We start from the raw sequence: 26247 nt of genomic DNA on the forward strand, positions 1-26247 counted from the left end.
GTGACAAGCTGAGGTGCTCCGTTGAAGGGGATGAAAGAGCCAAGCCCCACCAGCCTGTCCCTCACATCCTGCCACCGCCTCCACTCCCACCTGCCCATGAGCTTTGATGCAGCTTCTCTGAACCTAGTATGGAAACCTTATGACAAATGAACTCTAACTTTTTTTTTCACGGATACACTGATTTCTGGGGATGTTTCAAGCTTTTGCTTGTCTTATAAAACTCATTAGAGTCAGTATAAGGAACATGCAAGGATGAATTAGCATGATTTTTACTGGGTCTCCTAATTAATATTGATCTAAGATTAAGATGTCACCCACCGAGAAAATGTATTCTTTCAGAATTCCAGATACAAATGACGTGGAGATGCTTATAGAATCAGATGGAGTTTGATTTTTTTTTTCTCCTTACTCCCATCCAAAGCAGACAGAGGGGGGTAAAAATAGATTCCCTGGTATTAATCTGATTTTTTAAATTCACAATCCAACAAAGAGCTCATGTCCAATCCAAAGTGAGTGCTTGGTTAATAGTGAAATATTAGTCAAATGGAATTAAAAAAAAAAAACAACTAAATGGTACCCCCTCCCCAGTCTTTTCCTCCACAATTTGTCTTGCAATCAATTTGATTTACTGAATCAGAAAAAAGAAAACTAAACTAAAAAGTTAAAGAGGTTTATGTAAAAGATAGGTTTATGTTGCTAACACTGATTCATGACAATAGGCCAATGTTAGAATCCCTGAAATATGTCTATAGGGCTTTTGTGTCCATTAAGATGCCATAGAGAAATTGTTTTTAGACATAATCTAAAGTGTCCATAGTTGCTTTTCTTTGCTTTTGGTAGTACATTTTCAGATTGTTGGGAATTGTCATGTCTTCTTTTCTTGGGAAACCATTCACTATAACAGAAGAGAATGAGATGAGCCAGAAAACTTGCCAAACGCTCCAAGCCTCCAGATTCCACTTGCCTGGTAAACACAGTGCAGAGTACTAACCACTATACGATCACGGCCCACTTGCCTGGTAAACAAAAAGCAGATTCTAACTCCAGGACTTTGTACTTTTCCTACCACTTGTTGGGGAGTTAGTTATTCTACCAAAAGAGTTTTCTAATATACAACTGGACTCACCGTCATTGTTTCTAGCTTGAGATGGCCTAGGGAGTCAAGCCAAAGAAATACAATCTATCCCTTAGGGAAAATAATTTAAATATGAAGACTGGTTTTCATAAAATATGCATGAATTCACAAGCAGTTGTATCCTGTTAACCAGGCTGGTTCAGGTCCCATTTTCTTAGGTCAAATGATAAGGTTCACATAGCCGGTTAAAAGATTATGTGTACTAGAGATCATGCTGCTTAGAGAAGGCGGTTAAAAGAATTATACCTACCCAGGTTAATGATCAGCCCAACTAGGATTTGCACAAAGAGAATGAGTTTGACAGGGTGACCTACCATAGAAGGTTAGGTAACCAAAGAGGGCAGCAAGCAGGTACATGACAAGCATCCCCGTGATGGAAATATTTGACACTGTTTGCATCTTCCTCCGGGACCGACTGAAAAGGAAACACCAAGCTTTGTGGGTTTTGTTTTGTTTTTTAACTTGTGAAAGTATCTCTTTTCATAATTAAAACTTTTAAAAAATAGTGGAAGACTGTATGCTTGTGTTGCTTTTATAAAACCACATTTCTAGTGCAGGAAACCTAGCTTGTTTCAATTTGTCTTTGAGAGCTGAGGAGGATTTGTCTCCATTTTACTCTTTCTTTCTTTCATTCTTCCTTTCTTTCTTTCTATCTATCTTTCAGGTATTTATTTGGGAGAGAGAGAGAGAAAGAGAAAACACGAGCAGAGGGAGGGGGAGAGAGGGAGGGAGGGAAAGAATCTTCAGCCGACCCCCCGCCGAGGGTAGAGCCCAATGCAGGGCTCCATCTCACGACCCTGAGATCATGACCTTGAGGACCTTATAAAAAACCTTTGAACATATGAGCACATTTTCAAAACAAATTAGCATGCTAACATGAGGGCTGCCTTACTCTTTAAGTTCGCTGTAGATGGGCAGGACCTCGGGGTGGCACACAAAAGCAAATGCTAGAATAGGAATCGCGTAGGCTGTCTGAAAAATAAAGATTAACAATGCCGGTGTAGCCTTCCAACACAGAGGATGATCCCAAACCATCTCCCCTCATGAAACAGAGATTCGGCTGTAATATTAGGCTCATCACTCACCCGGGAGTTGAATACAAAGTATTTGGGTTGGCACTTGTCATCACTGTGTGCTTCATACTCTACTCCGCTGCCATGAAGAGAACCCTTGGCCTGGTTCTCATCTAGCCCTGCAGGATTCTGGTGGGTGTAATCCATCATGAAGTTCACCCCACTACTCTCGGAGTTGTTAGGCAGCATTACCACGTGCACTGGAAGTGTATTGTTGAATGTCAGGTTTCCAACATTGTGATCCAGAACAGGCAGAGGGCAGGGTATTTGAAATTTCTTGTAAATCACCTAGGCCCAGGCATTAAAAGAAAAAAAAAATCAGACTTTTGAGGAAAATAATGAAACAAAATCCATATATGTGGCTTATGGGGTAGAGGGGAGGGGTCTCTGCTGAGGACTCCTTTTAGACTAATGAACAATGGAGACTCCCTCCAGCCTCTGCTCTAAGGAAAGAGTTGGAACGATGGTTGCTCTTGAGAGTCAACAGAACAGTATTTTGCATGAATCCATCCTAAGCGTCATTAATATTCTTCTGTGAGAAAGGTGATCATTGCCTTACTACATTTCTTCTCTCTTAGTTCTTCAAACTAATATAAAAATGGGTTATCAAAAATTCTTCTTTCCTCCTTTGTCTTCTTAGGGAAATGCTGTATACAACTTGGCATCCATGATATTGTAAAAAGAAAAAAAATCTCCCTTTTGGTGCAGAGTGGGGGCACTGGGGAGAAGGATTTCTTCTTTAATTCCACTGGGTTTGCCCTCTTTTCATGGGTGGAATGTGCAGCAGAAAATGGCAGGTTGATATAGATGTGGATAATTCTATAGCCTACTCATTTCTCTTAAGGGACTCTTCACTTCTTCCTTCACCTTTCTAAATGGTCAGTTGTTGTCACATTACTGCTCGAAGGATTCCTTTTGTCCAAATATATATCCTGTGTGCTTTGAACATACTACCAGCCATGGCCTTGGCATTCTAACTCAACTATTTTTAAACTCATGACTGTCCCTTTCCTCATTCCAAATTAGAATACAAGAAAATGGCTTGTGATGCAAGAAGCATTTCATGCTAGTGAAGTGCTTGAGAAAAATGAGGACACTAATTTAGGTACTAAGTGTCTCATGCTTACTGACCTACAGGGATCATGTCAATAAATCACTTACCACACTGACAAAAAACACCATGCAGGTAAGAGAAAATCCACTGGTATAACCAAGGTAACCTAAAAGTTAGCAGAGAAATTCTGGAAGGTGAATATGGTATCTACAATTGGCTTACCTATTAGAATATGAAATGAAAATAAAAACTGAAAATGACTTTACCTAAATTTTTAAGAAGAGAAAGTGGAAGAATGATTCCAAGAGACACAAATATGACGAGGTAGTTGCCATTGAGGTACCATTCTCTGAAAGAGAAAGAGCGGCAAGGATATTAGGATGCGCCTGGGTGGCTCAGTTTGTTAAACGTGCAACACTTGACTCATGATCTCCACATTGTGAGATCGAACCCTGCTTCAGGCTCCGTGCTGACCGTGAGCCTGCTTAAGATTCTCTCTCCCTGGGCGCCTGGGTGGCTCAGTGGGTTAAGCCGCTGCCTTCGGCTCAGGTCATGATCTCAGGGTCCTGGGATCGAGTCCCGCATCAGGCTCTCTGCTCAGCAGGGAGCCTGCTTCCTCCTCTCTCTCTGCCTGCCTCTCTGCCTACTTGTGATCTCTCTCTGTCAAATAAATAAATAAAATCTTTAAAAAAAAAAAAAAAGATCCTCTCTCCCTCATCTCTCTAAAAGAAAAAAAAAGAAAAAAAAAAAAGGAAGGAAGGAAGAATCAGGATCAGAATAGACCAAGTAGAATGAGTCAACAGATGTTACAGAGAGAACATAAGACATAAGACATACCCAGTATTTTCTTCAAGTCCCATGAATGCTCTGATTACTTCAGGTAGTTCATATTTAATGATAAAGAGGTAGCTTGACATCGCTAAAATGGAAAACGTGACAGCTTAGTGGTGTACATAGCACTAAAGTCACAGGCAAGTTGTGAGAAGTCCCGGCATTTGGGACATTCAGTCTTCTGGTAAGATGAGCACCTAATCCCCCAGACAGAAAGAAAAGCCACCCAGTGTGTTTTGTACAGCTTCCAAGTTCTTTTCCAAAATAGATATTTGGTCCTCTGGCTCTTGCCCATGGAACTTTGCTACCAGTATCAATGGTGATTCTGTTTTTAATCCAGCTCTGAGGTTTTCAGTGACATTGCTCTTTCAAAGTTTCCCCCTAATTAGCTGTAAGTCATCATGGCCTATACGGAGTGCTTGTTTTAGTGTCCATCACTTGGGCAGGGGTCTGGCCACAAAAGGCCTGGGCCAGAGGAAAGAGGGAAGTTCCCAAGGGGGTGCTAGTCTAGTCCTCTGTAACCTTCCTGAGGGGCACCCAACTCTTCAACTCTTCAGAGCACAGATCATCTCAACTGGAGGCTGACTGGATTGACAAAAGAATGTAAGAGATGATAGGTTCTCCCACCTTGGTCAACGGATTTGCTTTCTCTATATCCCAGTCTCCCTTTCCCTGATAAGAAATTAAAGAGTATGTCAAAAGTTCTTGAGCATCTACATAAGTGATAGGATATGTGATAAATGTGATGAATGATGTGTTACCAGGTACTCTTCTGAAAATCTGTTGGTATAATCTATAAACCCTCTCCCTGGAAAAATGCATATGTATACATACTCATAACATATAATGTTGCCTAAAGTTGTAGGGCTTGAGGCAACATCTCTTTCCCAAGTCCATCCATGCCATGAAATATAATGCTAATTTGACACAGGCCCATGAAGTAAAAATAAAATTCATTTTATTAATTTAAATTAAAAATAAGATTGATGAGTTTTGCATTGCAATGTTTAAGTGTATCCTACACCTTTCTGGTGAATTTTTGCTCACAGACATGTGAAAGCAGATTTCTAAGTTGCAAATTGTACTATTAATAGTTTCAAAGGATTTCTTTAACCTCCAACAAAAGTAATAATGGTGATATTGATTTCCTACATTGGTCAGTCCTGCAGATTACTCCATTTGAGCAGCTGAAAAGCCATGTAAGACAACAAGGTGTAGGCTATTTTCATCCCACAGGTGAGGATATAAAGGTTTGAAAGCTTCCTTGACATGTCCAAGATCTCACAGATTGAGAACAACAGACCACAAGCAAAATATAAGATCCTGACTTCAGGCCAGTGTTTCTTCTCTATTGTGAAATGAAATGATTTTTATAATACCTGATGTGTCTTCTGTAAATACTATTTGGTTAATCTTTACAAAGACCTTGGCTAAAGCTAAATCTTACAGAGCGCAAACAGAGGAGATATTTCTGATTAACTGGCTCAGTGAGGTACCCTTCAATTTTAGAGCTGTTAATTGCTGACTTTCAGTGATGTCACCACTGTTAATGTGTTTGGTCTTTGAAAATTTAGAATGATCCAGACCTGTCTGGGTAATGTCAACATTATTCTGCTAATGTTGAAACATCTGTGGTAAATGTTAATTTTTCAGGGGATTGAGAAAATTAAACATTCTAAATGTGGAGTTGCTAAATACAGAAATACAAGTGATTTCCCTTAGGCTAATATAACTACTAATCACATAGAATAACCAAAGTGAGAGCATTTTCAGGAATGGTAGATGAAATTTTGTTTTATTCCCTTAAAGCCACACTTCCTCCATGGGTGTGCATCTTGACTGAGAGACCATTTTATTGTTTATGCCATTGTTTAGAAGCATAATGGTAGCTACACTGTGAGCAAAAGACAGTGTTGTTGCCCCTTAGCTCATTGGGTTTAGGGCTAAATATGTGCTTGCCCAGTTATTTCAGTTATCCAAACAAGTAAACCAGATCAACTATGAGGTGATCTTATGAAATGCCTGACATTTTAAGTCTTGAAAAGGCTGAAAATCTGAACCAAATGTAAAGCAATCTATTTGGTGGGGGATGGCTTGTGGCCCCAAAACAATCCAGGGAATTGCTGTCAAAAGAGTCTCAATATACACAGATATGAAGAGAAATAAATACAAATCATTAAGAAATGCCTGGACTTTATTTAGCTGCTTACCAACCATACATTAGTAGGAGCAGGTTTAGTTGGATAAAACTTGTTAAGAGAATTGCCTTATTCCAGAAATCCTAGATAACTCCAATGATTTTATTTAAGAAGGGTCACTTCCTTGCAAGATCTCTGTGCAAATTTATTTATTGCAGCAATTATTTGTCAGAGTAAAAAATTGGAAACAATCCAACATCAATAAGGGATTCAGTAAGCCCATTATGGTACATTTGCACAATGGAAAATTCAAAAGCCATTTAAAAGAATAATATGCAAATACATTCAAGGCATATTGTCAAGTAAAAAAATGAAGCTTCAAATCAGTATTATAAGATGATTTAATTTTATCAGTAACAATATATTTATTAAATTTTGCATAGAGGAAAACCTTGGAGTAGTTATTTCTAAGAGTGAGTTATATAAACATTTCTTTATAATTAATATATTTATGTAATGTTTTAGTTTTTCACAATTAGCATATATTTGTCTTATAATCATAAAAATGCCCATTTAAAAAATATTCAGGAAGGCTCCAGAGATATCAAATCCGAGAACGAGGGAGGAAAGGGTGTACTGAACCCTTATTATGGGCCATATGTTATCTGATTTCACCCTCACAATGACCCTGTGAGATGAAATATTACTCTCATTTTCATAGATGAAAAAATTAGACAAGTAAAGTCACAGACAGTGACAAAAACAGACTCAAATTTAGGTGCACCAGACTCCCAAAGTCTATTCTCTACTCAAGTGCTTTAAAATATTTTTAAAAATCAGCGTCATGTCTGATACATACAAACAGGGCCAAGGGAATCCAGAGGGACTAATATGTACTAGTCTAGAGAAGCAATGGGTCATGGGAGCAAACAGAAAGAAAATTTGTGTGTGTGTTGGGTGGGGGGGATTTGGGCTGGCGGACTCCAAGAGTAGGGGAACTGAATATGTTTGTTATGGTATGACAGGACATATAGAAGATAGCTAGAAAAAAAAAAAAGAAGAAGATAGCTAGCTAGCTAGGTAGGTATGGGGGTGGTAGGAAAGGTATCCAAAAGGTAGGCAGAAGAAAGATGAAGACCCTTATGGTGGGCCAAGGAGTTTAAGTTTTATCCTGAAAATAACAAGGTCATGCTGAAGAATTTTATGCATGTGAGAAGCAAGACTAGATTTGCATCTGAGAAAGTGAACTTGGAAGATAAATCGGAGATAGGAACAGGAGAAACTCAAGGTAGGAAACCCAGTTAGAAGGCTACTGCAAGAGTCTGAGCAGAAACAGTGCCCACCTGAACTGTGATGGAGAGCTGGAAGGAGAGAACATCTCAAGGCAGGTAAAAAACCAGAATGGACAGGAGCTGGTATCTGATTGGACGTTCAGGGTTAAGGAGGGAGGGAGAGGTTATAGGATGACACCTATGATGTTTGGCTCAAGAAATTGGATGCTGCTGGTATTGTTCATTGAGGAAAGAAAGAAGAAAAGAATAAAATGGCAGGTTTGGGGACTGGAGAGGAAGTGAGGAAGTTAGCAGCACTGTGTGATGATAGATTCCAGGTCATCTAAGAGGACGTAGGTAGTGGGACATAGAAATCAAGGGTCTGGCTGCCTTCTGAGGGTCAAAGACTTCATAGGGCTGGTGAAGCTGATGGGAAAACATATGCCCTGGAACACTATTAAAAATACATATTCCTAGGTTCTACTCTGGTATTATAAGAATTTGTAGAACCAAGGAATTTGTGGTTTTAATAGAATGCTCCTGATGTCTACCTAGCCAGATTTTTCCTTTTGCACAACTTCTCAGGACACACTCCAATAGTCTGGCTCTGTGCAGGCTTCCTCAAGGACCCCTCATATTTGGCTATGCCTCTCAGATACTTAATTTTCAGGTTTATGAAATAGACTCACTCATATGTATGAAATATCAACTGTTCTGGCAATGACAGAAATAAGCACTAATATTTTAATCTTGTAAATTTAAATAAAAGCCATAATAGCCTTTGAAATCAAGAAAGTTTTTACTTTCTATTTTACTTCTAGAATTCATTTAGTGGGATCCTATATAATATTTTCTTAGATATTATTTTTAATTAAAGGACAGCAAATCTACTTAAGAAATATAAAGCAGTTGTTTTTCTGTATTTAAAGTGCTTGTTCATTGCTATAAGAGTTTTCTGGTTTATTGAACATTCTTCAGAAAGTTAAGTAGTAGCGAACATTATATGCCCTTACCTCCAATGTTCTGCATTGTAATGGAAACAAAAGCTCCGATTTTTCCAGGCCATCCAAATGCCTTTTCCCCTAGTTTTTCGTAAATTAAAGACCCTATAATAAAAAGTAAAAGAAACAAAAAACAACCTTTTGAAAGTATTGTTTTAATGACTAAACTATTTCTATAATTGTACACTAGAGTCTCAAAGGTGTACATAAACACCACATAGAAATTATAAGCCCCAAATATGCAATCTTAGAAGCCAATACAAAACAAGTTAAATGTTCTGCAGACGAGAAGCAATGGCTTCATTCATCTTAGCTCTGTGCAGTGAGTCAGAACTGTTATTTCTGTCATCCATCAAGACTCCTTTTTCCTATTTGGCTTGAACCTGAGCCAGTTGCCTTTCACTTCTCTTAGCTGCCCCAAATTACTAAAAACATTGAGAAGCCATGTCATTGGGGTCAGAAGAAAATGAAATGTGAAATTGACTAAAATCCTCCTGTAGTTAGAGAGCAATAGACTGAATTAGCCTTCAACAAGGTTCAAAGTAGAACATCTTGGACTTGAGGGGTAGCTTACCTCCTTCCTTGGCAGTCTTTAATAAAAGGTGAACTGAGTAGAGTGATAATATTGCTACAGCAAGCAGCATGATTCTGGAAAGGGAGAGTAGACAGTAAATTTCTATAATAAATAAGACACACTCATGTTAGATATTATCATAAATTATCACACTGGTCCTTTCAGCCATTAACTTTCCAAAGTATGTGGATTTGGGGGAAGCTGAGAAATTCTTTGGAAGTCACTCTATTTTATGTACTAAAAACATACCACCGGAAGTTCTTCGCTTTTTTTTTTTTTTTTTTTTTTTTTTTTTAGTGTTACCCACTAGTAGAATCTGGTTCATACTCAGAAGCTAAATGTATAGGAGAATTAGCAAATACTCTATCTACATGTTCAGCTTATGAATATATGTCCATCGTATTTGTGTGCTATTCTCAGCAACATTTATAATTGAAGGGCTACTTGACAAGCTGGCTAACCTTTAATGTAAAATCTAGAAATACAAAAGCCAGAGCACACAGAGTCTAACCTGCATCACTACTGATCCTGCACATGAGACAATAAGATTCTGTGTGAGCCAGAGGTCAGGCAGTTGCCTATATAACAGAGCAAACAGAGAAAAGGAAGGATAGGGCTAAGAAAAATGTCTTTTTGTGTTGTGGTCAGAAAGAATCATTTCTGGGTCAGGACCCTCTGCATGTTCACAGGCATGTATGAATTCCTTATGCATATAGTGATCATTGTTTCTCCAAAAACAAGAATTGGAAAGCAAAAACAAGAGCATAGATAAAAGCATCTATGTAATAAATAAAAGAATAATACTAAAATTACCTGACATCATAAAAAAAAAAAACCCCAAACCAATAAACCCCTTATTCTTTGTTTTACATGACCAGAACACATTAAACATTTTCCCCACAATTGATCTAATTCTTTGGTAATTCCTGATGAAGTCAATGTTGCAAATGTACATTTGGCCATGAGTTATACATTTTTAAAACTACACTAGCTATCTTGTGCTCTTATTTTCCACAAAATACATTTATCAGAACTGTCTAATCATGACTTACTTATGTAAGTTTCCATACACCTGTGAACTCACCTAAGATGAGATTTGGATTACAGAATTTTGTTTCCTGGAAAAATAATGAGCATTCCCTGTGTTCTAAAACCATACTTCCTTTGGCAGGGAATACTAAAAGTAAAACCAATGAAATCCTGTGTCACTTGCTGTGAATTAAGGGGGATAACAAAATTCAATCTGTGCTCCTTGGATATACACCTTCCAATATCCAACAACGTAATTGCTCTGGACAGTATAATCTGTTAAATGTTTAGGCCTGAAATGCGGGCCTCGGTTTTAAAAGTGGAATATTGTCCTCCCATGAAAATCATCTTGTGGCCCTAGGCCTAGGGTCAGCAGAAGAGTCTCTTCTTTCTATTCCTCAGTCATCGATGATAACTGCCTAATTGTAATGGTATGTATAATGAATAAAGAGAAGGCAGTCTGTCTTAAAGATAGGGCCTATGACAAAAGTATACAATTGTGTGTATGAATACATCTCTAAGCCATTAAGAATCAGAGGATTAAAAAAAATGACTTTGTTTCAAAAGTGACATTGATATGAAAATCCATCCAGCTAAAAAATATTATACCCAAAACAGATCAGAGCAGTAACACAGTATAAATATTTATAGTTCTGCCTGATCCTTAGTCCTCAAATAGCTGTGTGATTATCTAATCATAAGTGATGCTCAAAACATAAATGGCATATATTTATAACATAAGCATTGCATTCTTAGACAGCTATTTAACGCTCTAACATTGCATTAGGGATGGTGATCTGCATTCACACAGTTGCCTAATATTAGACTATATTCCTGTGAAGAATTCCATGGCTGCCAACTGTGTCTTAGAAAATACCAGGCTGTATGTAATGCACATGAACATCTGTGGCTATTTGTCACAGACAATGTGGTATCCATCGCCCAGGTTGTGATGCTGCTGCCCTTAGGCAGCATTTGACCAAGTACCTAGGTTTAGGAATAAACTCGGGCCTGTCTGTAAATATTTCTGTCCCAAGCACTGTACTAGTCTCGGGGATACAGACATGTGGTGAGTGAAAACAGACGGGGGCTCAATGCCCTGGAGATTATAGTCTAGCAAGGGAGAGAGATACTAACCAATAAATCAAACAACTGGACTAAAGAATTAAAGTTGTGGGGTGTGTATAATGAGTATTTGTCCCAGTCATGGAGGTCAATAGTAGCATAACTTGGGTGAGGGTGAGCTGTGCTATGAGAAGTCAACTAGATGAAGAAGAAAGGAAAAAGAATTCTAAGACCATGTGCAAAGGGCCTGTGGTGAGAGGGGAATATGGAACCTTCTGGGATGGAGAGAAAGCCAGTGTGCTCATTGTATCAGGCATCTAGGGGGTGTAGGATATGGGGCACAAGATGGGACTAGGGCATGCAGGACTCTGTAAGCCTGGTTTGGGATGGGATCTTTTCCCTCACAGTGTGATATAGTTGTATCTGCTTCTGGGAAAGGTCTTTTTACAGAGAATCACTTCGTAAAATGTTTCCTTTGAACTGGTAGGGCTGCTCCAGTACTTCGGGTGGTTGAGCACATATATTTTCTACGAGGTGTTTAGGGGCAGCTGGTTGAACAAGCACCATGATTAGTCTGCTCTGATTAGTCCTCAGGTTGTTTTATCTAGAAGCCAGAGAATATGTTAATACTTTCTCAGATCAGTCCTGTTTACAAAGATCAAACTTGAGATCATTAATTAAAAAAACACTAGGCATACATGGGCTTTGAACCAGATATACTTACATAAAAAGTATGATCCCCGTGTTGGCCATGGCATAGGACAGGCCCAAGATTCCACTGCCCATGATGGCATTACTCAGGTTGAATGAAGACATTCCAAAGGAGGTGGTTCCAGGATGCTTCAAGAAGAAAGCATGTATTTTAAGCAAATATTTGCCAAAGGATGAACCCTTTTCAAATTATTCTTATTCTCACATTATTTTTACTGGAGGAGCTTATGGTTTAAAAATGAAGACTAAGATAAAAATCACAGTGAATAAAAGCTTTTGCTTCCATAAAAGCACATAATTTTCAAAGGAATGCTTGGTTTCAGCAGGGGTCTTGGGGGAAAATAATAGAAAATACCGGTTGAGTAACGTAAAGAAGGGAAAGCATGTCTGATTGCAGATTACATTTGGGTTAGAATGATTTCTCCAAAAAACAAATGAATTTCATAAATGATTTATGTAGCCATATGGTGAACAGGAAAAACAAGTCCTTATTCCAGTAAGGGCCTGAATAAACAGAGAATGTGCTGATCAAGGCTTGGAAAATTTCAGTCACATTGTTTTCCCACAGAGACCTAGGTAGATCAGGCACCCTGGAGTCCTGTTTACTGCCCCAAAGCAGAGATTCACTTACATGTTCATCATCATAATTGGCCAGCTTCTTTTCCCCTAAAAATCCATTCGTCAGGAATTTCTGACTTTCAGCATCTTCATTAGTAAATTGACTGGATGCACATAAAAAAAGAAAATGAAGGAAAAACATCTAAGTAAATGCTCTGAATTATAGTTATGTTACCGGTGATCTAAGTCACTGAATCTGGGAGGAAAAACAAAGCACTTAAAATTTTTCTTTTCTTTGCAGAAAGGAGCTGGGCTCCTTTCCTGAATAGATTTGGGAAGGAGAGAAGTTATGAAGGAAGAAAATAATTTTTTAAAATAAATTTTTTCTTCCCACATGAACTGTGAAAAAAAAAAAAAAAAAAAGAATAGTTACAGCTAATTTTGTTTTCATTTTGAGCCCTCCCAAAGAGAAAGTACAGAGCAGTGACTGCATTTTCTCCACTACTACTACACCAAAATCAGATGATTATATTAATTCAATAAATATTAAGGCATAGAATCCTCATCTCATTGAATGTTCAAATATCTCTATGAGAGGAACTTTCATGTCCCTGCTCTACAGAAGAGGTGACCCTGCCTCAGAAAATGGAAATAACGTGCCCACAACCACCAAGCTCCAAGTCTAGGGTCTTCCATGGCACCTTGCAGTCCCAGGCAAGACTCCATAACTAGTGTTTTCCTCTTTTCTTGGCTCCACCTGTGTAGTCACATATTCCTTGCAGAATGTAGTTCACTGTTAGCTCTGTGTTGTGTTTGGTTGTTTTTGTGTGTGAGTGCACAGTTTTTCATGACTCTGAAGATATACTTGGAAGGAAGCAGGGCTTTCCACCGTCACCATTTACGAAAACTGTGATTGTGGTCTACCTGGGCAGAGGCTGGTCTCCACATACAGCTGTCCTGTACAGATCCTGGGATTATTTGCCGGGGATTTGAGGAGACAAATCTAGTCCAACCACGTGTCCAAAAGGATTGACTAGTAATTATAGGAGATTTGTACAAATTACCCTTTATAACAGAAGCTAATCCTGAAAATATCTTGTGAGAAAGAGAGATAACAGGGTTACTTTGGGAGAGTAAAGGAGAAGAAATGTCAAGTACAGGTAGAACCAGCAGACAAAGTTCCTAAGTTTGATGTGCTTTTCTAGATATTCACTGGGTGTAAATTAGGAACATCTCCCAGCATTCTCCTCTTTCTCTTAGGAAGCATAATGTCTGTTGGTGTTTTTTTTCCATCCCAGCATGAACCCCCTTACTCCCTGTTCCCTTTTTGTGCTTTATTCTAATAATCTGTAGTTAATAGACTTGCTATGTGGAGATTGGTACATAATGTTCGTATTTGGAAACAGATAATGTAAGATGAAATGGAGCCTAGAACAGGCCTAAGGATTAGAAAGCAAAAGTGTCACCTGGATTTAAACTCTGGAATGCCAACATTCTATTTTTTTTTTTTTTTTTACCTCAGTCAATAAATTAGAATCCTTTAGTCTGTGAGTAGTTTTTAAAATTTAAAGTGTGGAAGTAAATAGATTTCTCTTTCTCGAGGCATTCACATGTTTTTATTTTGGCATGAGATGAATTACAATCATAAAACATGACAAGATTGGATAAAATATATGAGAAATGTTTTGAATGTCTTAAATGTTTTGATACCGAATCCAGTATGTATTGAGAACATAAGTCTAATGATTCCAAATAAATGAATTATGTTCAATTTCCCAACAATTTACATTGAAGGGATCAATCCCAACCAAACATAAGCAAAACCCATCTTCTTAAAGTGATTATAAAATTGCAAAATGATGACCTTGGTCTGAGTCAGGAGTAAAAGCTAAGTCACTGTAAGTAGTCCAGAACACATTGTACGAAGCTTAACAAAAGCATTCCCATCTTTCCACTGTGGCTTTTAGAGGACCAAAATTGAGTGGCTCTTATAGGACTGTTCTCAGGATGATGCCCCCTCTGCTCGGTCACCTTTGCAGGGTTCATATCTCTGGGCCTCCTTCGGAACAAGAGCCCCCAGAGTTGGTCCATTGGCAAGTAGGTTCTGCATTTTTCACTGAAGCTCATGAGAAGATAAATATCTTCTTGCAACTCAGGCAACGACTCTGCAGATCCCAAAGCCCTGAGTTCTGCCACCCTGTAACTTTTCAAGAGTGGCTCACCGAGAAAATGCCACGAGTTACTTCTCCATCATCTCTCTAGTCCATCGGCTTACAAACCAACTGTATGGCTCCACGGAGGAAGAACAGGGCTTCCTCCTGATGGTCTTTCCTGAATGTTGTGAAATGAAATGAGATGTCCTTGTTTGAGGATCATATTCTCTACTTCAGGCCTTGAGCTGGTCAAACATTTCCTTTTAAATATCTGAAGTCATGCATCTTTTGTGTTATATGCCATTTTGTGAGAAATGAATTTCCTTTATCAAATGGCTGTTGTGCACCTACTATGTTCCAGGCAGTATGTTATGTGCTGGGTCCACAGAAGCCAGTAGCCTGTTGTCGTGGAATGATGGAGAGAGGGCACACAAGGGAGGATGTGGTCACTTCCACCTGAGGGAAGGCTCTATAGGAGTTCCACTTTTGGACTATATCTTGGAGGATGAATGGTATCAACAGACAAAGGGGAAGGTGTGTGGGTGACACAAAAAGATGGCATTCCAGACAGATGGAGCAGGATGAGTGAAGGTGCAGGAAGCTGGGAGTGGCCCAACAAGGCTTTCCTACAAAAAGGGAGCAGAGCAAGAGATGGACAGGAGAGCCAGGTCAGGGATAGGTCATGAAGAGCCTTACATGCCAAGCAATGTAGGGCCCAATCTTTGTCTTATAGCTAATGGGGAGTCCTTACTAAGGGATGGAACCCAAGTCACTTTGCAATTGTAAAAGATTACTTTTGCAGGGATGTGAAGAGCAGTTGAAGGTGAACAAAATGTAAAAGAGGGAGACAAAAGAGAAGTTTTATAGGTGACAGATGATGCGATCCTAGAGTTAGATGGCAGCAGAATGGGTACAGAGAAAAGGGTGGATTTGAGATAGAACCAACCAGATATAATCAAACACACTGGATGTGTGGTTGGGGGAAGGGGTGATTTGAGATTGATAGTCAGGGTCTACTGACTGAGTTGTATAGGACAGTGGCGACTTTTATCATAATGACAATTACTGGAGGAGGAGGATTTTGAAAAGAAATATAGAAGTTCAATATTAGACATCACAAGTCTGACTTTATAAATGAGGCAATTCAGACACACAAGACACCCTGCAGAGATATGTGGTAGACAGTTGGGTAGAGTGACCTGAAATGAAGTTGAGAAGTCTATCAGGCTGAAGACATGGCGCACACTCAGTGAGTGGAACCATGGAGAGTTGTCAATGAACTTGGCCACAGATCCATTTTAGTGACCAAAGACTCCCTACAGAATTCTGGAGATGCCGCAACACTGAGGAGGCAGTCAAAGGAGAGGACCATAGTCCAAAAGGTGAAAGGAGTGATAGGTTAAGATAACTTCAAATGTTCTATATTAGTGGGGACAAGAATACTGTAACCTCAATTCTAAATTAGTCACATACAGTCTAAATCAGAGTGACATATAGTAATGATATAATAATTAACTTCAGGATCAGAGAGTTGATGTGTGAACATCATGTCATGGTTATCTTGCAATTAGGTAATGCATCCAGTTCCTCCTGACAAAAATCTTGTTTTGCACATCTGTAAGCCTGACATTTTTCCATGGGACCTGGTCCTTTTTAATCCCATACCTGCTCATTGCTGCCTTGTCTAAATTTCCCATCCCGGTGTAGCTATCTTGAGCACTTTCTCCACTGATGCTCTCGTCCTCCGGCTCAGTGTTGACATTTCTCAGCTCCATGGGGTCCATTTGAGCTGCCAGCGTCTCTTGTCCACACACCAGCTCCTTCAGTGTAAACAGGACACTGCACCTTCAGCCTCAGGCTCCTCCACTTTAGGTTGGTGTTCAGAACACTCTTATCTGCAAGCAGAACATGATATAAATCATGATTTTCTTTAAATTAATAAATGACTATGAATCACCTACTTTGTGTAGGATCTCTATAGAAACATAGAAAGAAAGTACACTCCTGAAAATGTCCTATGAATTTATGTCTGGCAAGTTTCCTTTACCGAATATAAAAACAGAAAATCAAAGAAGAAGGAAAGTCATTGAATAAATTGCTACATCAGCAGATGTTTACAGAGAGCCTGTGTAGGTGAACATGGCAGGTGCTTTGCTAGTCACTATGGGAAGAAAAAACAGTAAGAGCTGGTATCCAGCTTTAAGAAGCTTTCCTGTTTGCAAGCAAACTGCCTAAAAGAAAAGAAGACAAAAGTAAATTGTTGACAAAGACCTGACAAGGCAGACTCTAAAAGTGTCTCTACAAGCAGTAAGATAAGAAAATTACTGCTTGAATTTGCTAATTGGATATGAGAGAATTCCCATCCCCAGAATGCCTGATAACATGCAACACAGGGTAAGAACACTAAGGGAGCTGCTTTCCAGGCACTTGGATCAGGAAGCCAACGCTAAGAATATACCAAAAGGAAGTATAGGTTTATCTCTGAATAAGTATCTGTCACCATCCATATAAAATTAAAATGCATTTTAACAGCAAAGAGACTCAGCTTTTAAGTTCTGTTCTGCCTTTAATTCATTGGATCTCAGCACAAGTTAACTTTTTTTTTATTAAGATTTTATTTATTTATTTTTGCAAGAGAGAGAGAGAGCATGCACCGAGAGTGAAGGAGAAAGAGTGCAAGTAGGGGGAGGGACAGAGGGAGGGGCAGATACCCCGCTTAGCGAGGAGCCCACCTCTGCAATCTGGCACCTGGGCAGCACATCTGTAGCAGGCAGCTCACACTTGCCTGCTGAGTTTACAACCCCTAAGTACAAAAGCCACAGAACATACATGAGAACTCAGGGTGAGCATCAGAGAGAGTGAGAAAGAAGAATTGTCTTCAGGACAATTGTTCTCCTTCAGCCCCATCCCCTATTTTCCCCAGCCTTCCATCCATAACCACCAGTTTGTTCTCTACAGTTGAGAGTCTGTTTCTTGGTTTGCCTCTCGCTCTTTTTATCCCACTTTTCTTGTTTTCTTTTTTAAATCCGACAATGAATGAAATCATATGATATGTGTCTTTCTTGGACTGACTTATCTCATTTAGCAGAATACTCTTGTAGCTCCATCCATGTCGCTGCAAATGACAAGATTTCCTTCTTTTTTATGGCCAAATACTATTCCATTGTATAACACTGTTTACTTTTAAGCTGTATCTATTTTATTTTTCACCCTGTCCACTAATTTTACACAATCATGTTTTTAATTTGTAATAGTTTGGTCTTCATCTTCTTCTTTTTGCATCCTACCTTTTTTGTTTGTTTCATGGTGGCAGTGTTTTCTCAAATCTTTCTAAGGACATTGACTGGAAGTTTTCAGAAGCCCATTTTGTTCCCTAAATTATGTCTTTTTTCTGGGATTAATTCTGTTTGTTCATCTTGGTCCTTCTCTTGCTTTCAGGTTTTCCATAAATTTTTAGTGATCCTAAATTGTCTATTCATCTTTATGAATGAAGAGTATTGGGGTTCACTGAGACAGGTAGTATTCGGGGTTTCTCTTCAATCTTACAGCCCCATTTCATTAATGGGTTGCTCTCCTGTAGGTCCCAGAAGTGGCTTCTCTGTAAGTGTCTGTGTGTGGAGCATCCTGGAGAATGCCACTCCCAGATGCAGCAGGTGCTCTTGGACAGGTTTCTTTCTTTCTTTTCTTTTTTTTTTTTTTTTTAAGATTTTATTTATGTATTTGGCAGAGAGAGAGAGAGACAGCGGGAGGCAAAATACAAGCAGGGCGAGTGGGAAAGGGAGAAGCAGGCTTCCTGTTGAGCAGGGAGCCCGATGTTGGGCTCGATCCCAGAACCCTGAGCCGTAAGCAGATGCTTAAGAAATGAGCCACCCAGGTGCCCCTTGGACAGGTTTCTATGGGAGCAAAAATGCTGTCACGTATTTTCTTCTTGAGTGGAGCTTCCATTCCTGCTTGTAACCCCTCTTTGTCTGCTGTGGAGGCCCAAGTGCCTTTTGTAAAGTTGGGCATTCTTTTTAAAATATGTGTATTTTAAAGATTTAGTTTTATTTATTTGAGAGAGAGAAAGAAAGACAGCACAAGTTGGAGGCGGGGGAGCAGAGGAAGAGGGAGAAGCAGACTCCACGCTGAACGGGGATCCCAATGTGGGGCTGGTCTCAGAACACCAAAATCAAGACCTGAGCTGAAGTCAGATGATTAACTGACTGAGCCACACAGCACACCCCCAAAAAAATCTTCTTTCTTTTAATAATCAGAATTTAATTGCTGTCTTTATCTGCATATAAACATACATAGTATTTTATATACATATCTATAATTTTTTTAAAAGAGGACTTTACAATTCTCAAAACTCACAAAAAAAAGTAAGCAACGTAGGTACCCTTCCCAAATAAGGAAAGTGAGACTTATTCTCATGGCATTTATATAATGGTATAAAACATTACATTCTCTTTTGACTATGACATGACATAGCCCATGAAATATGAAACAGTGATTTAAGGTCTTGGCCCCCAATCCTAATTTTAGCCCTGGGCAAGGGCATCTTCTCATAAAAGCTGGAACACATTTTCATAGCTTATATCTTTAGCTCTGAAGATTCTATTATTGACCTATTTTAAGGAAACAACAGTTAAAACAAAATTGAAAAAGAATTAAAACATTATGAGCAACTAGACATTCTGCACCTTTTGCCTGCAGCATAAAGTACATACCTTGAAACATTCAGACCATATCATAATTTTAAAATTTATTAACATGGTTATACTTCAGGGTGGAAGTATTTTACAGATGGCATTTATTCATTCAACAAATATTGAAAATGGTGTATGAGCCAGAAACTATGAAAGAGAAAGCATGAGTAAGACAGAATCCCATGGGTCACCAGGTGGCTCAGTCGGTTCAACATCTCACTCTCGGTTTCAGCTCAGGTCATGATCTCAGGATCGTGGGACTAAGCCCCAGGTCGGGCTCTGTTCTCAGCATAGAGTTTGCTTGAGAGTCTCTCCCTCCCTCTCCCTCTGGCCCCACCTCCTGCTCGTACACTCTCTGATAAATAAATAATAAATAAATAAAATAAAAATTTTTAAAACAGAAAAAGAGGCAAGATACCTGCACCAGATGAACTATTAGGTTAAAAAAAACCAAAACAAAACAGATTTTGAACAAACTATTCTATTATAACATAATTTACAGTTTTACTTACTTTTTCTCTCTAAATAACTACTTAATGAATAATCAATGAATCTTTGCATGGGTAGGTTAGGAAGAATGATGTTGGCATACATCTCGATTGAAAAAATATATTATGTGTAATATGTGATACAGGATATGTAACATTATGAGAGAATAAAATTTTCATAGGCAGAGATTCTTCTACTGCTCTCCATCTCAGTAGACAACACTTCATTAACCCAATTGCTCATGGGAAAAGTCTGGCTATAGATATTGACACCTCTCATTCTCGATCCTGAATCTCCCTACCCACATCCAATCTGTCATCAAGTCCTATCAATCTTTCTTTCAATGTTTAAAAATAATTCATTCACTGCTCTCTCCATGACCAATGTTATTCCAAAGGACTATCTGCTAAAGGCCCTGAAATGATTTTTTTCATCACTTTTTAGAAAAAAGTCCAAGTTCCTAGTATATTCTAAGGTTCTATCTGTCTCTACATACTTTAACCCCCACACACAACTCTTTGGGCCCATATTGAACCACACCTCCCCTCATTCACTGGATACCCTGAGCTGTTTTCATTTCTCCTTGCCACCTCGGGACATTGTAACAGGCTGTTCTCTCTGCCTGGAAGGTTCTTCTCCACATTCTTAAGCCCAAGTGTCTCCCAAAGTAAAAACAAAACAAACAAATCAAAACAAAAAAAACCCTAAAAATCTTTAAATGCCAAATGGTCAGAAAGGCCCCCTACCAAACTAGATCCCTCATTATATGCTCTGGTACCATATTCTCCTTTCCTTCACATCTTTTTCACACTTTGCATTTCTGTTTTAAATTATGTGATTATTTGATAAATACCTGTCTCTTCTACTAGGCAGAGAGCTTCATGAAGGTGGGAAGAGTGCTGGGTTTGTAGATCCTATATGTTCCCGGCACAGTGGCACAATGCCTGGTGTCATATTCTACTAAGACCATCGCATCTCTATATGGTCTCCTTTATAGATACAAGAATGCATTCTTGTTATACCTTAAAAAGTTAATATTTCAAAGTGAAATGGAAGTGTTTCCCTCTGGCTACCAGAAGAAAGAACAAAGAATGTTCCACATTCATGCTCCACAAAGAATGTTCAAAATTATCTAAAAGAAAAAGCAAATTTGGTCGGACAGAATTTTCTGTAGTCTAGCTTTTCAATGAAGTGAAGTTTCTGTGTGATACAAAGACTTCTTCAGTGCTCTGGTTATCTGCACTGTTGCTTCAACTCACTTATTCATGAAAATAAAAAATCAGAATTTGAAACAGAGGTATTTAGAATACTCTTACTGTCAGAAGGCTTTGTTTCTTCATATTTATTGAGAGCTATCTAAATGTCCTAAATTGTAGCCAAATTCGTTATTAAAAATTGTGTCTTGTTCTTTGAATAGGTACCGAAGAAACATAGCATGGGAGATTCTCAGCAAAACAGACTTCTATTTTACTTAGGTAGTTCAACTTCAAAGAAAGACCTCAAATCTGGAAAACAAAGCTGTCCTTGAGTCAAGAGGCAAAAGTTATGACCTTCCCTAGTGACTGCAAACATTTATTTTACCTGATAAGCGAATGTGAAGAGAAAGCTGACATTGGCAGGGCATTTCCCACCATCCCAGTCTGTCTCGTCTTTCATGCCTACCTATTTCTGATGAATCTACTCTGAAATCTAGCCTTAGTTAGCAGATTGCCTCCCATGTCACTTACCTTCTGGTTGAGCAAGTGGGAAGTAGCTGGTCATACAACTCTAAAAGCTAAATGATCTTTGGCATCCAAGGAACTGACTTAAATCCACATTCTAAATGTACCTTAGGTAAATGAATACAGCTTTAACGATGAAGTCAATCTATTATCACTTTTATATTAAATTCTTTTGAACATTTTCCCCAACAATGCCATTCTAGTTGAATATCGAGAGTCAGATGTCTTGTTAGTTTGTGGCATGATTTTTCACAGAAGTTAGCTTCCAGAAATGTCCATAAAAAACATTCAGTATCATTCAGTCTGAGATACAGCTTAGAAAAGAAACTGCTAATGATAGCAAAACTGTATTTACTTGACTACTTCCTATTGCTGGGGCTCCTCTTCTAGCATTTCCATTCCTTTCCTCTACTTAGACATAGCTTAGAAATAATACGTAGGGAGAACCAGAAGAGTTAAAAGAAATAACCCTATGTTGAGAACTTTTCCTTTTGCTAAGAATATTAAATGCTTGCTAATATGAGTTCCAGCAGCCATTGGATGAGGTATAAAGGTATAAAGGCTAAAAGATAATATAATATAAAGGCTAAAATAAAATATAAGCAAAATAATATTTCTAGCTCTGTTTTTAGAAAGCAACCTAGATTCTCTAGTCATCTTAAACAATAAGAAATATCTTAAATTTGTGCATAAATTTCAGTTCCTATCTTCCCAATCAGTAGTTTCTAGAAATGCAGAAATATATATACCATGTATGATATTATCACAGTGAACTCTTCATGCTTCATGTATTAAAGCATGGCATTTAAGAACCTGAATTGTGGATGAGGTAAATTCTAAAATGTCTACATTCTGTATAATAGATATGGGGCCACCTCAAGAGGTACTTTTTTTTTTAAATAAATCATTTTATTTTCTCTAAAGTAACTCATGTATTAAAAATAAGAACTTTAGTAACCTACAAAGCATCCAGTATAACAGTTATAGAAAACTCGAAAGTTTAGTCCATAAAACTATACTTCTCAGTGCTTGAATCTTGCTGACATACTTCTTAAGAGTAGGAAAATGAAGATGTTCAAGAAAACCCTAAAACATTACCTAAATATAAATCTGAAGAACTGGAGGATCTTGGCCTGTAGACTATACAGTAGTCTTTTCTAGAAAACACACCTACATTTCTTTAGTGTGTCAAAAATCAAACTTTCAGCCAACTGTCCATGACTGTGAGATATATCCTCTGTCTAAATATTTTTTTCACTGAGTCAGGAAGGACTCTTTGCTATCAGCTGGGCATTTAGTTAAACCGTAACTATACGCTCTGTAAGATACCCAAAACATGGGTATACTCAAATCCACCAAGAATTCTCCTCCATCTAATTGATAAATTTGAGGAGTACAGCTCTATTTTTAGATAACTGATTTTAACCCTTCCAAATCTAAAGCTATGTTTTTATTCTCTTCAATTTCCTAGTTTCTTCTAGTAAGTTTACTCTAAAAATACTCCTTCATTAAAAGGGACATATAAGATAAAAAGGCAAGTCACAACTCTTTTTTCTTTTTCATTTGATAATAGTGCAGCCCAATCTCTTAGCCATTCATATCTGCTGTAGTCATGGGATATTCCTCCTTTGGTTAGTTTTTGTGGGTGTTTTTGTTTTCAAGATTAAAAAATTCTTTAATGTTGTAGTATTGAGAATGTACTTCCAAAACCTTCCATATTTTTTTAAAAAGATTTTATTTATTTGACAGAGAGAAATCACAAGTAGGCAGAGAGGCAGGCAGAGAGAGAGGAGGAAGCAGGCTCCCAGCAGAGCAGAGAGCCCGACATGGGGCTCGATCCCAGGACCCTGGGATCACGACCTGAGCCGAAGGCAGAGGCTTTAACCCACTGAGCCACCCAGGCACCCCACCTTCCATATTTTTTAAGACAAATTATGTCCACTCTTTATTCAATGATTAACCAGGAGATGTAAATAACTAAATACTTGTTATCTACCTTTTTTTTTTTTTGCTATATTTTCCTTTTCTATTATCCACTGTCCTAATTTTATGCCCAAACCTAAAATTATCTGCAAAAGAAAGCTGCAATTAAGACCTAGGTAAATAATTTCAATGTCTGACATTATGCTGAAGTTACCTTTCTTTAAAATGAGAAAAAATGCAAATATTTAACCTGTAAAAAATAAATACTCTACACCATAAAAAGAAGAAAGAAGCATCATTTTAACTCTGTAACTATTCATGTAAAAAGAGCTTTACCTTAATTATTTATCCAGTCCTGTGCAATCTTTCTGGAATTGTTTGGAATGGCAGACCACTGTAACAGTGTAGACTTATATGAACCTTTGGGAATCTAGACAATGATTTAAAGACCAGTGGGCGTGAATGAGACAAGCCAATCACACCACCACCACCTCGCCCCAACACCTCCCTCTGTCCAACTTGCGTCAGCTCTTCAAAAAACAAAAAAAGAGAAGCTAACTCAGTTTACTGTTGTACATGTGGATTAAACATCGGTTACACCAATTTCTATTTGTTTTTAGAATTTTGGCTTTTATACAGCAAAATACTCACTTACTGAAAGTTTAAATCTTGATTGGTATCCTTCTGTATTAAGATGTTACAGGTTGGTTGATAAAACTTTTAGAAAATTAACATTTCTAGATTTATGAACCGAAGGCAAAGTATAATAATACAGTAACAATGATAGTTAGGGAGTCAAATTGTTTAATGAAATTATAATAAGAATACATAGAAAATATTAATTATAGAGGAGAAGAGTTATTTTTCTTTGAATTGCTGGCTTATTCAGAGGAAATTTTACAGGATGACAGACACAAATGGCACCAACCCCTCAAGGCACTGCAAGACTGAACATCGTCGGTTCTGTCCGCCACTCTTACCATTCCCAAGGCGCGGTGCTGAGTAAGCAAAACGCTGTTTGGAGTTTTTAAAGAATTTCTTAACGAACATTTCACACCTTTCAAAGAAATCTACGTGGCTTTCCAACATCAGAGAAGGAGTTAAAATGTATTGGCATATAATTTATTCTGTTACCAAAATGCATCCGTTGCACTTACCAAAGTGAGGTGAGAAAAAGATTAAAAATCAATCCAGAATTAAGGGTCCTCTGCCTTTTAAATATTTATGACATGAGGGAACAGTCTGATGACCAATCAGAAGAAATGCTGGATTACAACAGGTGAGTCAACTCCTAATTTCCATAAAAACGCAAGTAAACATTGTTCTTTGAGTAAGAAATTCTTAAGCTGAGGCAAGGCATTAAATATTAAGTAAAATGTCCAGTTACCCATTTCTTATTTTCTTTTCAAATGTGCCCATTTGGGCTATTAACTTATATGTGGTATATTTGCTTATATAACTTGTTCTTTATTTTTCAAAATTACTCTGTAGATTTGTCTTTTATTGGATGAAAACTGTTATGGCCTAAGAAAAATTTTAACAAATATATTAATTTTAATTTCAGAAAAATTTAAAGAGTATTCCTTTTCAAATTACTTCCATCATTTAACTGTGATCTGTCCAACTTAAGATTTCCTTTTTTTTGCAAAATTAACAGATGAAATGAGCAAAAACCTGCACTGATTCTTAGAAGATTAAATACCTCTCTTCTAGTAAAATTCCATTTCACAGTGGATCAACTGAAAAAAAAAAAAAGGATTCAAATATGTGAATTTCATACTATGATATCTTCATATAAAAAAGGATAGAGATAAATGTCTAAGTACCTCAAGTTTTACCTCTCTTAAAATTTCAAGTTTAGATTTCGTTTATAATTCAGATCCTCTTCAAGTATACTAAATTATAGTATTAGATTAAAATAAAGAGCACACTTAAAAGACTTCTATGAAGTATCTTGTATTTCCTTTGAACCTATTCTAATTGCAAAATTCTTATCACAAACTTTCCTAATATTCCCTTAAAAATCAAATATATACCTTGAAAATTAATTTGACAAAAGTAGCTGAATTAAAATAGCTTAGGAACTTTGTTGTCTATTTTCATCCCTCGATTTTTGTTATGTTTAGCAATGTTAATTAATGAAAAAATGTGTAGTCTGGTCTTGACAGAGCTCATTTTAAGTTTCCATTCATAAGGAAAATACATATTTAACACTATCATTCAATGTTCTGCATGTTTCTTAAATTCATACATGATGTAATTTCATATACACTTGATAATATGTCTATGCTCTTTTGATTTTTAAAGCATGGCAAATGCAACATATTCATTTAGTCTCTGATTTGGTTCCAGGACCACTGTAGAAAGAAGTGATGAGCCAGAATATGTCCCAACTTACAAAGAGGAATAAAATGAAAAATATGTAGGTAGTGAATATTGAAGCCAGTCTGAACAGGGAGATGACAAACACTGTAACTGATCCTCCATATGAGGAATTCAAATAAGTACCACCAGGAACAGATTCATGGGTTGGAGGGCGGGGAAAGGAGGCCCAGAGGGTAAGATATGTCCACATAAAGGGATACCTGACTTCCCAGACTATAACACAGTTAACGTCAGCAGATTTGTACAATATTCTCCAGGACTCCAGAAGATGAAGAGTACCCTGGGGCAGAGGCCATCCAAGAAGGCATGAGGGTACCCACGGACCTTTGGGGGGGCACTTAAAAGTTCACATGAGATCCCAATAGGTAGAGAGAAAAGGGAAAGTCCACCTGGGTGAACATTGTAGATAGGCTAAAGCACATTCTGGCAAGAGTGAGAACCAGTGTGG

At 37.9% G+C, this 26247-nt stretch overlaps 1 protein-coding gene across 1 annotated transcript in view; it reads right to left on the minus strand.

Moving 5' to 3' along the window:
• The window catches only part of SLC38A4 (solute carrier family 38 member 4), a 61829-nt gene that overhangs the window by 11261 nt on the left and 24321 nt on the right, over positions 1–26247 (minus strand). Inside the window, exons 2-12 of the mRNA XM_044228218.1 lie at positions 16259–16488; positions 12514–12604; positions 11896–12011; positions 9078–9151; positions 8516–8608; positions 4100–4181; positions 3529–3611; positions 3370–3428; positions 2221–2496; positions 2028–2107; positions 1450–1550 (exon numbers count right to left, since the gene is read on the minus strand). Coding sequence (XP_044084153.1) covers positions 1450–1550; positions 2028–2107; positions 2221–2496; positions 3370–3428; positions 3529–3611; positions 4100–4181; positions 8516–8608; positions 9078–9151; positions 11896–12011; positions 12514–12604; positions 16259–16377 — 1174 coding nt within the window. The 5' untranslated portion in view covers positions 16378–16488. The remainder of the gene's footprint in view (positions 1–1449; positions 1551–2027; positions 2108–2220; positions 2497–3369; positions 3429–3528; positions 3612–4099; positions 4182–8515; positions 8609–9077; positions 9152–11895; positions 12012–12513; positions 12605–16258; positions 16489–26247) is intronic.

The sequence above is a fragment of the Neovison vison genome, chromosome 12 (genome assembly GCF_020171115.1).
Source record: "Neovison vison isolate M4711 chromosome 12, ASM_NN_V1, whole genome shotgun sequence".
Taxonomy (NCBI): Eukaryota; Metazoa; Chordata; class Mammalia; order Carnivora; family Mustelidae; genus Neogale; species Neogale vison.